This window comes from Oncorhynchus gorbuscha, linkage group LG15 (assembly GCF_021184085.1).
Source record: "Oncorhynchus gorbuscha isolate QuinsamMale2020 ecotype Even-year linkage group LG15, OgorEven_v1.0, whole genome shotgun sequence".
Taxonomy (NCBI): Eukaryota; Metazoa; Chordata; class Actinopteri; order Salmoniformes; family Salmonidae; genus Oncorhynchus; species Oncorhynchus gorbuscha.
The window spans coordinates 5,076,429-5,091,981 of NC_060187.1; the positions used below are offsets into that span (position 1 = coordinate 5,076,429).

The 15,553-nt window shown below is 39.3% G+C and overlaps 1 protein-coding gene across 3 annotated transcripts in view; it reads right to left on the bottom strand.

The window, feature by feature from the left end:
- Positions 1-14,571, bottom strand: part of atg4b (autophagy related 4B, cysteine peptidase) — a 25,423-nt gene extending 10,852 nt beyond the window's left edge. The window contains exons 1-9 of one of the 3 annotated variants that reach the window (XM_046299954.1): positions 14,205-14,571; positions 12,867-12,968; positions 12,034-12,105; positions 11,483-11,581; positions 11,167-11,268; positions 10,531-10,603; positions 10,223-10,302; positions 7,330-7,532; positions 7,038-7,113 (exon numbers count right to left, since the gene is read on the bottom strand). In XM_046299954.1, the coding sequence (XP_046155910.1) occupies positions 7,038-7,113; positions 7,330-7,532; positions 10,223-10,302; positions 10,531-10,603; positions 11,167-11,268; positions 11,483-11,581; positions 12,034-12,105; positions 12,867-12,968; positions 14,205-14,214 (817 nt within the window). In that variant the 5' untranslated portion in view covers positions 14,215-14,571. Of the gene's footprint in view, positions 1-7,037; positions 7,117-7,329; positions 7,533-10,222; positions 10,303-10,530; positions 10,604-11,166; positions 11,269-11,482; positions 11,582-12,033; positions 12,106-12,866; positions 12,988-14,204 lie in introns of those variants that run through there. The other 2 variants (XM_046299953.1, XM_046299952.1) reach the window with 2 other exon arrangements.
- Positions 14,572-15,553: the final 982 nt, after the last annotated feature.

Consider the following 15,553-nt stretch of genomic DNA (forward strand, 5'->3'; position numbering starts at 1 on the left):
ACTAGAGACTATAGACTGGATATAAATAATTAGAGGAGACTATAGACTGGATATAAATAACTAGAGGAGTCCATAGACTGGATATAAATAACTAGAGACCACAGACTGGATATAAATAACTAGAGACCACAGACTGGATATAAATAACTAGAGACCATAGACTGGATATAAATAACTAGAGACCATAGACTGGATATAAATAACTAGAGACTGGATATAAATAACTAGAGACCACAGACTGGATATAAATAACTAGAGGAGACTATAGACTGGATATAAATAACTAGAGGAGACCATAGACTGGATATAAATAACTAGAGGAGATTATAGACTGGATATAAATAACTAGAGGAGGCTATAGACTGGATATAAATAACTAGAGACCATAGACTGGATATAAATAACTAGAGACCATAGACTGGATATAAATAACTAGAGACTGGATATAAATAACTAGAGACCACAGACTGGATATAAATAACTAGAGACCATAGACTGGATATAAATAACTAGAGACCATAGACTGGATATAAATAACTAGAGACTGGATATAAATAACTAGAGACCACAGACTGGATATAAATAACTAGAGGAGACTATAGACTGGATATAAATAACTAGAGGAGACCATAGACTGGATATAAATAACTAGAGACTATAGACTGGATATAAATAATTAGAGGAGACTATAGACTGGATATAAATAACTAGAGGAGTCCATAGACTGGATATAAATAACTAGAGACCACAGACTGGATATAAATAACTAGAGACCACAGACTGGATATAAATAACTAGAGACCATAGACTGGATATAAATAACTAGAGACCATAGACTGGATATAAATAACTAGAGACTATAGACTGGATATAAATAACTAGAGGAGACCATAGACTGGATATAAATAACTAGAGACCATAGACTGGATATAAATAACTAGAGACCATAGACTGGATATAAATAACTAGAGGAGACCACAGACTGGATATAAATAACTAGAGGAGACCATAGACTGGATATAAATAACTAGAGACTATAGACTGGATATAAATAACTAGAGGAGACTATAGACTGGATATAAATAACTAGAGACCATAGACTGGATATAAATAACTAGAGACCATATACTGGATATAAATAACTAGAGGAGACCATAGACTGGATATAAATAACTACAGGAGACCATAGACTGGATATAAATAACTAGAGGAGACTATAGACTGGATATAAATAACTAGAGGAGACCACAGACTGGATATAAATAACTAGAGGAGACCACAGACTGGATATAAATAACTAGAGGAGACCATAGACTGGATATAAATAACTAGAGGAGACCATAGACTGGATATAAATAACTAGAGGAGACCACAGACTGGATATAAATAACTAGAGGAGACCATAGACTGGATATAAATAACTAGAGACCATAGACTGGATATAAATAACTAGAGACCATAGACTGGATATAAATAACTAGAGGAGACTATAGACTGGATATAAATAACTAGAGGAGGCTATAGACTGGATATAAATAACTAGAGACCATAGACTGGATATAAATAACTAGAGAAGACCACAGACTGGATATAAATAACTAGAGGAGACCATAGACTGGATATAAATAACTAGAGACCATAGACTGGATATAAATAACTAGAGACCATAGACTGGATATAAATAACTAGAGGAGACCATAGACTGGATATAAATAACTACAGGAGACCATAGACTGGATATAAATAACTAGATGAGACTATAGACTGGATATAAATAACTAGAGGAGACCACAGACTGGATATAAATAACTAGAGGAGACCACAGACTGGATATAAATAACTAGAGGAGACCATAGACTGGATATAAATAACTAGAGGAGACCATAGACTGGATATAAATAACTAGAGGAGACCACAGACTGGATATAAATAACTAGAGGAGACCATAGACTGGATATAAATAACTAGAGACCATAGACTGGATATAAATAACTAGAGACCATAGACTGGATATAAATAACTAGAGGAGACTATAGACTGGATATAAATAACTACAGGAGACCATAGACTGGATATAAATAACTAGAGGAGGCTATAGACTGGATATAAATAACTAGAGACCATAGACTGGATATAAATAACTAGAGGAGACCACAGACTGGATATAAATAACTAGAGGAGACCATAGACTGGATATAAATAACTAGAGACTATAGACTGGATATAAATAATTAGAGACCATAGACTGGATATAAATAACTAGAGACCATAGACTGGATATAAATAACTAGAGACTGGATATAAATAACTAGAGACCACAGACTGGATATAAATAACTAGAGACCATAGACTGGATATAAATAACTAGAGACCATAGACTGGATATAAATAACTAGAGACTGGATATAAATAACTAGAGGAGACCATAGACTGGATATAAATAACTAGAGACTATAGACTGGATATAAATAACTAGAGGAGACTATAGACTGGATATAAATAACTAGAGACCATAGACTGGATATAAATAACTAGAGACCATAGACTGGATATAAATAACTAGAGACCATAGACTGGATATAAATAACTAGAGGAGACCATAGACTGGATATAAATAACTACAGGAGACCATAGACTGGATATAAATAACTAGATGAGACTATAGACTGGATATAAATAACTAGAGGAGACCACAGACTGGATATAAATAACTAGAGGAGACCATAGACTGGATATAAATAACTAGAGACCATAGACTGGATATAAATAACTAGAGACCATAGACTGGATATAAATAACTAGAGGAGACTATAGACTGGATATAAATAACTAGAGGAGGCTATAGACTGGATATAAATAACTAGAGACCATAGACTGGATATAAATAACTAGAGAAGACCACAGACTGGATATAAATAACTAGAGGAGACCATAGACTGGATATAAATAACTAGAGACCATAGACTGGATATAAATAACTAGAGACCATAGACTGGATATAAATAACTAGAGGAGACCATAGACTGGATATAAATAACTACAGGAGACCATAGACTGGATATAAATAACTAGATGAGACTATAGACTGGATATAAATAACTAGAGGAGACCACAGACTGGATATAAATAACTAGAGGAGACCACAGACTGGATATAAATAACTAGAGGAGACCATAGACTGGATATAAATAACTAGAGGAGACCATAGACTGGATATAAATAACTAGAGGAGACCACAGACTGGATATAAATAACTAGAGGAGACCATAGACTGGATATAAATAACTAGAGACCATAGACTGGATATAAATAACTAGAGACCATAGACTGGATATAAATAACTAGAGGAGACTATAGACTGGATATAAATAACTACAGGAGACCATAGACTGGATATAAATAACTAGAGGAGGCTATAGACTGGATATAAATAACTAGAGACCATAGACTGGATATAAATAACTAGAGGAGACCACAGACTGGATATAAATAACTAGAGGAGACCATAGACTGGATATAAATAACTAGAGACTATAGACTGGATATAAATAATTAGAGACCATAGACTGGATATAAATAACTAGAGACCATAGACTGGATATAAATAACTAGAGACTGGATATAAATAACTAGAGACCACAGACTGGATATAAATAACTAGAGACCATAGACTGGATATAAATAACTAGAGACCATAGACTGGATATAAATAACTAGAGACTGGATATAAATAACTAGAGGAGACCATAGACTGGATATAAATAACTAGAGACTATAGACTGGATATAAATAACTAGAGGAGACTATAGACTGGATATAAATAACTAGAGACCATAGACTGGATATAAATAACTAGAGACCATAGACTGGATATAAATAACTAGAGACCATATACTGGATATAAATAACTAGAGGAGACCATAGACTGGATATAAATAACTACAGGAGACCATAGACTGGATATAAATAACTAGATGAGACTATAGACTGGATATAAATAACTAGAGGAGACCACAGACTGGATATAAATAACTAGAGGAGACCACAGACTGGATATAAATAACTAGAGGAGACCATAGACTGGATATAAATAACTAGAGGAGACCACAGACTGGATATAAATAACTAGAGGAGACCACAGACTGGATATAAATAACTAGAGGAGACCATAGACTGGATATAAATAACTAGAGACCATAGACTGGATATAAATAACTAGAGGAGACTATAGACTGGATATAAATAACTAGAGACTATAGACTGGATATAAATAACTAGAGGAGACCATAGACTGGATATAAATAACTAGAGGAGATTATAGACTGGATATAAATAACTAGAGGAGGCTATAGACTGGATATAAATAACTAGAGACCATAGACTGGATATAAATAACTAGAGACCATAGACTGGATATAAATAACTAGAGACTGGATATAAATAACTAGAGACCACAGACTGGATATAAATAACTAGAGACCATAGACTGGATATAAATAACTAGAGACCATAGACTGGATATAAATAACTAGAGGAGACCACAGACTGGATATAAATAACTAGAGGAGACCATAGACTGGATATAAATAACTAGAGACTATAGACTGGATATAAATAATTAGAGGAGACTATAGACTGGATATAAATAACTAGAGGAGTCCATAGACTGGATATAAATAACTAGAGACCACAGACTGGATATAAATAACTAGAGACCACAGACTGGATATAAATAACTAGAGACCATAGACTGGATATAAATAACTAGAGACCATAGACTGGATATAAATAACTAGAGACTGGATATAAATAACTAGAGACCACAGACTGGATATAAATAACTAGAGGAGACTATAGACTGGATATAAATAACTAGAGGAGACCATAGACTGGATATAAATAACTAGAGGAGATTATAGACTGGATATAAATAACTAGAGGAGGCTATAGACTGGATATAAATAACTAGAGACCATAGACTGGATATAAATAACTAGAGACCATAGACTGGATATAAATAACTAGAGACTGGATATAAATAACTAGAGACCACAGACTGGATATAAATAACTAGAGACCATAGACTGGATATAAATAACTAGAGACCATAGACTGGATATAAATAACTAGAGACTGGATATAAATAACTAGAGACCACAGACTGGATATAAATAACTAGAGGAGACTATAGACTGGATATAAATAACTAGAGGAGACCATAGACTGGATATAAATAACTAGAGGAGATTATAGACTGGATATAAATAACTAGAGGAGGCTATAGACTGGATATAAATAACTAGAGACCATAGACTGGATATAAATAACTAGAGACCATAGACTGGATATAAATAACTAGAGACTGGATATAAATAACTAGAGACCACAGACTGGATATAAATAACTAGAGACCATAGACTGGATATAAATAACTAGAGACCATAGACTGGATATAAATAACTAGAGGAGACCATAGACTGGATATAAATAACTAGAGACTATAGACTGGATATAAATAATTAGAGACCATAGACTGGATATAAATAACTAGAGACCATAGACTGGATATAAATAACTATAGAGGATACCATAGACTGGATATAAATAACTAGAGGAGACCATAGACTGGATATAAATAACTAGAGACCATAGACTGGATATAAATAACTAGAGGAGACTATAGACTGGATATAAATAACTAGAGACCATAGACTGGATATAAATAACTAGAGACTGGATATAAATAACTAGAGACCACAGACTGGATATAAATAACTAGAGACCATAGACTGGATATAAATAACTAGAGACCATAGACTGGATATAAATAACTAGAGACTGGATATAAATAACTAGAGACCACAGACTGGATATAAATAACTAGAGGAGACTATAGACTGGATATAAATAACTAGAGACCATAGACTGGATATAAATAACTAGAGACCATAGACTGGATATAAATAACTAGAGACCATAGACTGGATATAAATAACTAGAGGAGACTATAGACTGGATATAAATAACTAGAGACCACAGACTGGATATAAATAACTAGAGACCACAGACTGGATATAAATAACTAGAGACCATAGACTGGATATAAATAACTAGAGACCATAGACCAACATAGTCTATGAAGTAATGTTAGTGTACAGGACATACCAACATAGTCTATGAAGTAATGTTAGTGTACAGGACATAGCCTATGAAGTAATGTTAGTGTACAGGACATACCAACATAGTCTATGAAGTAATGTTAGTGTACAGGACATACCAACATAGTCTATGAAGTAATGTTAGTGTACAGGACATACCAACATAGTCTATGAAGTAATGTTAGTGTACAGGACATAGCCTATGAAGTAGTGTTAGTGTACAGGACATACCAACATAGTCTATGAAGTAATGTTAGTGTACAGGACATACCAACATAGTCTATGAAGTAATGTTAGTGTACAGGACATACCAACATAGTCTATGAAGTAATGTTAGTGTACAGGACATAGCCTATGAAGTAATGTTAGTGTACAGGACATACCAACATAGTCTATGAAGTAATGTTAGTGTACAGGACATACCAACATAGCCTATGAAGTAATGTTAGTGTACAGGACATAGTCTATGAAGTAATGTTAGTGTACAGGACATACCAACATAGTCTATGAAGTAATGTTAGTGTACAGGACATAGCCTATGAAGTAATGTTAGTGTACAGGACATACCAACATAGTCTATGAAGTAATGTTAGTGTACAGGACATACCAACATAGTCTATGAAGTAATGTTAGTGTACAGGACATAGCCTATGAAGTAATGTTAGTGTACAGGACATACCAACATAGTCTATGAAGTAATGTTAGTGTACAGGACATACCAACATAGTCTATGAAGTAATGTTAGTGTACAGGACATACCAACATAGTCTATGAAGTAATGTTAGTGTACAGGACATACCAACATAGTCTATGAAGTAATGTTAGTGTACAGGACATACCAACATAGTCTATGAAGTAATGTTAGTGTACAGGACATACCAACATAGCCTATGAAGTAATGGGCACTGTTGGGTTTCCCTCCGATGACACCCAGGGACTGGGGCAGCTGGAAGCACTGCTGTGAACAAGAGACACAGAGAGAGGGGACAGAATTTGACCTGGCTGTATACACGTAAAAAAATATCATTACACTTTAGTTTCATTGGTGAATATTAGCCTGGCCCCAGATACGTGTGTTATATAGCCAACTCTCATGGCATGACAACAACCGAAGAAGTTGGTAAGACAGTACAAACAGATCTGGGACCCAAGCTCTTTCTCTCTGGCCCACCTTCAGGGTCTCGATGTAGGCCTCGTTGATATCGCTTAGGCCCAGCCTGAGAGGAATGAGGAGGAGCAGGGGGTTCCAGAGAGCTGTCTCGTCCTCAGCCAGGGCGCAAGCCCCCTCCAGGCAGCCGTTACGCTCTGACATACCCCCCTGGAGATCCACACACGCTGCTCCACCATAGTCCAGCCAGGGCATACACAACCGCTCTGAGGAGAACAGCAACGTTACGAACAGTGCCTTCGGGAAAGTATTCAGACCCCTTGACTTTTTCCACATTTTGTTACATTACAGCCTTATTCTAAAATGGATTAAATATATTTTTCCCCCTCATCAATCCACACACAATACCTCAATGAAAAAGCAAAAATACCGGGTTTATTTCAAATAAACTGAAATATCACATTTTCATAAGTATTCAGACCCTGTACTCAGTACTTTGTTGAAGCACCTTTGGCAGCGATTACAACATTGAGGCTTCTTGGGTATGACGCTACAAGCTTGGCACACATGTATTTGGGGAGTTTCTCCCATTCTTCTCTGCAGATCCTCTCAAACTCTGTCAGGTTGGATGGTGAGCATCGCTGCACAGCTATTTTCAGGTCTCCAGAGATGTTAGATCGGGGTCCGGGCTATGGCTGGGCCACTCAAGGACATTCAGAAACTTCAGAAGCCACTCCAGCATTGTCTTGGCTGTGTGCTTAGGGTCGTTGTCCTGCTGGAACTTGAACCTTCGCCCCAGTCTGAGGTTCTGAGCGCTTTATAGCAGGTTTACATCAAGGATCTCTCTGTACTTTGCTCCGTTCATCTTTGCCTCAATCCTGACTAGTCTCCCAGTCCCTGTTGCTGAAAAACATCCTCATAGCATGATGCTGCCTCCACCATGTTTCACCAAAGTGATGGGGCCAGGTTTCCTCCAGACGTGACGCTTGACATTCAGGCCAAAAAGTTCAATCTTGGTTTCATCAAACCAGAGAATCTTGTTCCTCATTGTCTGAGAGTCCTTTAGGTGCCTTTTTGCAATATAATAATAATAATAATAATATATGCCATTTAGCAGACGCTTTTATCCAAAGCGACTTACAGTCATGTGTGCATACATTCTACGTATGGGTGGTCCCGGGAATTGAACCCACTACCCTGGCGTTACAAGCGCCATGCTCTACCAACTGAGCTACAGAAGGGCTGTCAGGTGCCTTTCACTGAGGAGTGGCTTCCGTCTGGCCACTCTACCATAAAGGCCTGATTGGTGGAGTGCTGCAGAGATGGGAGAACCTCGAACAAGGACAACCATCTCCGCAGAGGAACTCAGGCGCTCTGTCAGCGTGACCATCGGGGTTGTTGGTCACCGTTTGTTTTAATACACATTTGCAAAAATGTCTAAAAACCTGTTTTCACTGTACCATTATGGGGTATTGTGTGTTAATTGATGAGGGAAAAAAAATATATTAGATCAATTTTAGAATAAGGCTGTAAAACAAAACGAGGAATACTTTCCGAAGTGCCTGTACACGTCTGTACATACACAACCACTCTGGGGAACAGGAAGTCAGCTTGAATTACAGTCCAGCTCACTCATCTCAATAGCCTGTTCCCATCTACTATTATGGCAGAGATTGGTCCATAAAAGCCCTTGGCTTGAGTATACTGGACTACACGCAATACAGAACTGGATGAATGCTAACAACAGTTGATGGCCCTCCTCCTCTTTAACTATGTATGAGTAGGACTAACAGTTGATGGCCCCTCTTTAACCATGTATGAGTAGGACTAACAGTTGATGGCCCTCCTCCTCTTTAACCATGTATGAGTAGGACTAACAGTTGATGGCCCCTCTTTAACCATGTATGAGTAGGACTAACAGTTGATAGCTCCTCCTCTTTAACCATGTATGAGTAGGACTAACAGTTGATAGCCCCTCCTCTTTAACCATGTATGAGTAGGACTAACAGTTGATGACCCCTCTTTAACCATGTATGAGTAGGACTAACAGTTGATAGCTCCTCCTCTTTAACCATGTATGAGTAGGACTAACAGTTGATAGCCCCTCCTCTTTAACCATGTATGAGTAGGACTAACAGTTGATGGCCCCTCCTCTTTAACCATGTATGAGTAGGACTAACAGTTGATAGCTCCTCCTCTTTAACCATGTATGAGTAGGACTAACAGTTGATGGCCCCTCTTTAACCATGTATGAGTAGGACTAACAGTTGATGGCCCCTCTTTAACCATGTATGAGTAGGACTAACAGTTGATGGCCCCTCTTTAACCATGTATGAGTAGGACTAACAGTTGATGGCCCCTCTTTAACCATGTATGAGTAGGACTAACAGTTGATGGCCCTCCTCCTCTTTAACCATGTATGAGTAGAACTAACAGTTGATGGCCCCTCCTCTTTAACCATGTATGAGTAGGACTAACAGTTGATGGCCCCTCTAACCATGTATGAGTAGGACTAACAGTTGATGGCCCCTCTTTAACCATGTATGAGTAGGACTAACAGTTGATGGCCCCTCCTCTTTAACCATGTATGAGTAGGACTAACAGTTGATGGCCCCTCTTTAACCATGTATGAGTAGGACTAACAGTTGATGGCCCCTCCTCTTTAACCATGTATGAGTAGGACTAACAGTTGATGGCCCCTCCTCTTTAACCATGTATGAGTAGGACTAACAGTTGATAGCCCCTCCTCTTTAACCATGTATGAGTAGGACTAACAGTTGATGGCCCTCCTCCTCTTTAACCATGTATGAGTAGGACTAACAGTTGATGGCCCCTCTTTAACCATGTATGAGTAGGACTAACAGTTGATGGCCCCTCCTCTTTAACCATGTATGTTCTATAGATTGATGAGGCACTGTGTTAATCCTGTAGTACCATGACTGTGTTCACTACTCACTGATCTCTTCGATCACCACAGTGTTGTCCATAGCAACGTGTACAGCCAGGCGACTCCACGAGTCAAACACAGCTAGTTTCCTGAGGGGCAAGACCGGTGATATTCAACACAGTGTAGCAGTCATCATCTGTATCACACACACTGTGCAGCCATAGTCTGAGTGCCAGTCTGTTTGTGCTAATGCCAATGTCTGACAATGACAGCAATGGATATTGGCAAGAGCGCACACAGAGATCTGGGACCAGGCTAGTGCAGTCATCATCTGTACCACAGAGTTGGTCATTATCTAGCCTGGAGACTGTACTTACTTCAGTACCTGTGCCACTGTGTTCGGTCCGTACCACTGGCCTATAGACTTCCCCTCCCCGACTCCCATCTGGGCTGCAGTACACAGACAACTGATGTTAGTGACATCCTAATACTGATGTCATCTGGGCTGCAGTACACAGACAATTGACGTTAGTGCCATCCTAATAATGATGTCATCTGGGCTGCAGTACACAGATGTTTTATCCTAATAAAGATAGATGCCACTGATGTCACCTGGGCTGCAGTACAAAGATGTTTTATCCTAATAAAGATGTCATCTGGGCTGCAGTACAAAGATGTTTTATCCTAATAAAGATGTCATCTGGGCTGCAGTACAAAGATGTTTTATCCTAATAAAGATGTCACCTGGGCTGCAGTACAAAGATGTTTTATCCTAATAAAGATGTCATCATAGGCTGCAGTACAAAGATGTTTTATCCTAATAAAGATGTCACCTGGGCTACGGTACACAGATGTAATTATCCTAATAAAGATAGATGCCACTGATGTCATCATAGTAAATATAGTGTAATGCTATCGGTGTCAGAAATACTACCCATTCCTTTCTGAATATAAAGTATGACTTGTCTCAAGACAGTGCATCGTCGTATAAGATTTTACAAGTCAGTATTCACCGATTTGATGCAAAGAATAGTAGCCGTCTTTCTTGTCAAGGAAGGCGTTGAGGATACCGATGTAGTCTTCTCTCTGAGACTGGCTCCTCACCCATCTCCAGTCTGCTTAACAAACACACCATTATCAATGGCTGGTTGAAACCTCTTTGTACAGAAAACACATAGTACAAGTGCAACAAGAGATTTGTATCACAACAGCGCCGGAGATTATTTGGTGAAGTACATTTGATAACTTGAATAACAGAAGTTGAATGTTGATGGATACACACAATAAAACGAGCTGCTTCAGAGGATTTAGAAAAGCAGTCATTCATACCACGGCCTAGATGCCTGCGGACCAGGGCCTCGCCTAGGATCATCTGTCCACATCGCAGCATGCAGCCCCAGCCTGTGTCGGACGTAGGCCCTGTCCCTCCTGGAACACATTGAAACAATCTGCACCTGATAGGCTAATCTTATTGGCGTATACAATCAAAGTGCTATGGTACTGTAGGCGTATCAGTAATGTCCTAGGGTTTACTCTGTGGCCTGCTACAGTAGGATTGGGCTACTCACCAATCTGCACCTCATAGTGCTATGGTACTGTAGGTGTATCTATAATGTCCTAGGGTTTAATCTGTGGCCTGCTACAGTAGGTATGGTACTGTAGGTGCATCTATAATGTCCTAGGGTTTATTCTGTGGCCTGCTACAGTAGGATTGGGCTACTCACCAATCTGCACCTCATAGTGCTATGGTACTGTAGGTGTATCTATAATGTCCTAGGGTTTACTCTGTGGCCTGCTACAGTAGGTATGGTACTGTTGGTGTATCTATAATGTCCTAGGGTTTATTCTGTGGCCTGCTACAGTAGGATTGGGCTACTCACCAATGGGCGGGAAGTTTTTTCTGTAGGTGAACCATAGTCGTGAAGTGACATCTGAAAGAATGTCTTCCTTTTCTGGATGAGCAAAGACAATGAGTTAGCTAAAGAAGCATGCCTTCTGCTGCAGTCTACTGTCACCATCGTCGACATCTCTAACTGGGGCAGTCTACTATCACCATCGTCGACATCTCTAACTGGGGCTGTCTACTGTCACCATCGTCAACATCTCTAACTGGGGCTGTCTACTGTCACCATCGTCAACATCTCTAACGGGCTGTCTACTGTCACCATCGTCGACATCTCTAACTGGGGCTGTCTACTGTCACCATCGTCGACATCTCTAACTGGGGCAGTCTACTGTCACCATCGTCGACATCTCTAACTGGGGCTGTCTACTGTCACCATCGTCGACATCTCTAACTGGGGCTGTCTACTGTCACCATCGTCGACATCTCTAACTGGGGCTGTCTACTGTCACCATCGTCGACATCTCTAACTGGGGCAGTCTACTGTCACCATCGTCGACATCTCTAACTGGGGCAGTCTACTGTCACCATCGTCGACATCTCTAACTGGGGCTGTCTACTGTCACCATCGTCGACATCTCTAACTGGGGCAGTCTACTGTCACCATCGTCGACATCTCTCACACACATATACTGGGGCAGTCTACTGTCACCATCGTCGACATCTCTAACAAATATACTGGGGCAGTCTACTGTCACCATCGTCGACATCTCTAACACACATATACTGGGGCAGTCTACTGTCACCATCTCTAACACACATATACTGGGGAAACAGTGCACCCGTTTTATGATCCCATGTCTTCAGTACCTGTGAGTGCATTGAATTCTTTCCCCAAGATCCACACTGGCTCTGAGGTCTCTGGAAAATCGTCAAACTCTCCAAAGCCAAGTGTGTCGTATGTGAGAGTAGCTGAAATATAGAAGTGCATCTGATTCAGAACACCTTGTTACATGGCTCTCACACACACACTTGAACAAGGAATCATTAATGAACACATTCCTAATATTGAGTTGCACCACTCCCTTTTGCCCTCAGAACAGCCTTAATTTGTCGGGACATGGACTCTACAAGGTGTCGAAAGCGTTCCACAGGGATGCTGGGCCATGTTGACTCCAACGTTTCCCACAGTTGTGTCAAGTTGGCTGGATGTCCTTTGGGTGGTGGACCATTCTTGATACACACAGGAAACTGTTGAGTGTGAAAAACCACAGCAGCGTTGCAGTTCTTGACACAAACCGGTGCGCCTGGCACCTACTACCATACCCCGTTCAAAGGCACCTCAATGTTTTGTCTTGCCCATTCACCCTCTGAATGTCACACACACACAATCCATGTCTCAATTGTTTCAAGGCTTATAAATCCTTCTTTAACCTGTCTCCTCCCCTTCATTTACACTGATTGAAGTGGATTTAACAAGTGACATCAATAAGAGATCATAGCTTTCGCCTGTCAGGCTATGTCATAGAATGAGCATGTTGTCCACTCAGTGTATATTTATTTCAGTAACAGGACGAGTAGATAGCTATCTTCCAAACACTGCAAAACATACTCAATGCAGATTGACAGATGGGCTTGCTGGCTGGCCAAAGATGGGATTGCGACAGAGAATGACATTGCAAATACAGATTTGGCTTTCTAGCTACGTGACCATCCTTTCTGCAGTTGTTGGTAGGTAGCTAGTTAGTTAGTTTTCTAGTGACCCTGGACAATAACGTTATGTTACATGGGTATAGACGACAAAAGATGATTTTGTCTTGGGAGTCAGGGACCCAATTATGCTAAACGTTAAACTGATGTCAAGGACAGAACAGCCGCAGCCAAACATGGGGTTTATTTCACCTTAGTTTCCTCGTTTTCAGTCAAAAGTATAATGATTGCTAGGTTAGCTAGCTAGTTCACCAGCAAAATGTTTTATATAATCTGCCAAACTGATATCTGCTGATTTGAGCCTGTCTGTCTGTTAGCTAGTAACAGTATCTGCCCAACAGACAAGCTAAGACTATTTTTGATTCACATTCAAAATAGATAAACCTAAACTGATGTACCATTATGGAATAGCTAAATATGCCGTGCCTTTGTTCAGAGTGACTCTAAAACACAAAAGTGTTAAATCATTGTTTCCTTAAATTAAGAAATCTTTCCTACCTGCATCCATCCTGACAGTTCTTCACCCTATCTATGTTGTTGTTGTTGGCCCGTCCAGCAGTGTGAAATATCATACGGCCAATGAGAATTCAATACTGCCGAAATCGCCTTGCAGTATCCAATAGGATTTCCTGTTTTGGGCGGGGCAACTAATTTCGTCCAATAAGAAGCCGCCGGACTCATTTTAGGCGGAACATTTTCGCAGATCTGTTGGTGTTGATTAGGGTGCAAAGGAAAGCAATTTCAACGCGCTTTCTTTGCCACTTATAGTATGAAGATCAGCGAAACTTGGCAAACTGACTGCCTTGCCAGCCCAAGAACAACTAAAGTAAACAGGAAAGTCAGAGAAGAAAGGAATTTGTCCAACGTGTCCGTCCCGTGATCACTTGTTTACGGTCATGGCTAGTTGGGATATAGATTATGTCACACTGACGTCAAAAAATGTATTTTTGTTATGGTATTTTAGCTAACTCTAACCATATTCCTAACCTTAATCTAATTTCTCATAACCTGCTGCGTAAATTCTCCTAACCTGCTACGAAAAGACAATTCTGTAAAATATTGACATAAACTGTATCCCTTCTAGACAAAATCATTGTTTACCTCGTTCCCCTCAGTTTTCAACTCACCTGTAAATAGTTTTATTATTATTTTATTATTATGATTTATTATTAATATTTATTGATTTGTGTTGAGCCAATAAATAACGACTCATTATTATTTGAATTATCAGTCAGTTCTTCACAATTTACCCATGATACATCACGGTTTTGATGCTCTCGAACACGGTCGTCACTCGTTAACACAGCCACAAAGTCATAAACCCCACCTATTTCTGAAATGTATCTTCTTAAAATGTGATTAAACCTAACCTTAACCGTAACCACACTGCTAACCGTATGAATAATTTTAACCTTGAATTAAGACCAAAGATATATTCTTTAGAATTTTTTGTTTTCATGATTTAAAAAAAATGTTTAGCCAATTGTGTTCAAAGATTCATCCTATAACATTGAAGAGTACCACATCAGTCATCGGCCAGAATTTATGGATCTACAGGCAACGTCTGCACTGAGCTAAAGGCTAGAGCTGCCGTTTTCAAGGAGTGGGACACTAATCCGGAAGCTTATAAGAAATCCTGTTAAACCGACGAGCCATCAAACAGTCATAAAGTCAATACAGGACTAAGATCGAATCCTACTATGCCAGCTCTGATGCTTGTCGGCTGTGACAGGGCTTGCAAACTATCACGAATTACAAAGGTTAACCCATCCGCATGCTGCCCAGTGACGCAAGCCTACCAGAGGAGCTCAAATTATTCTAACACTGAACCACGTATGAGATCACCA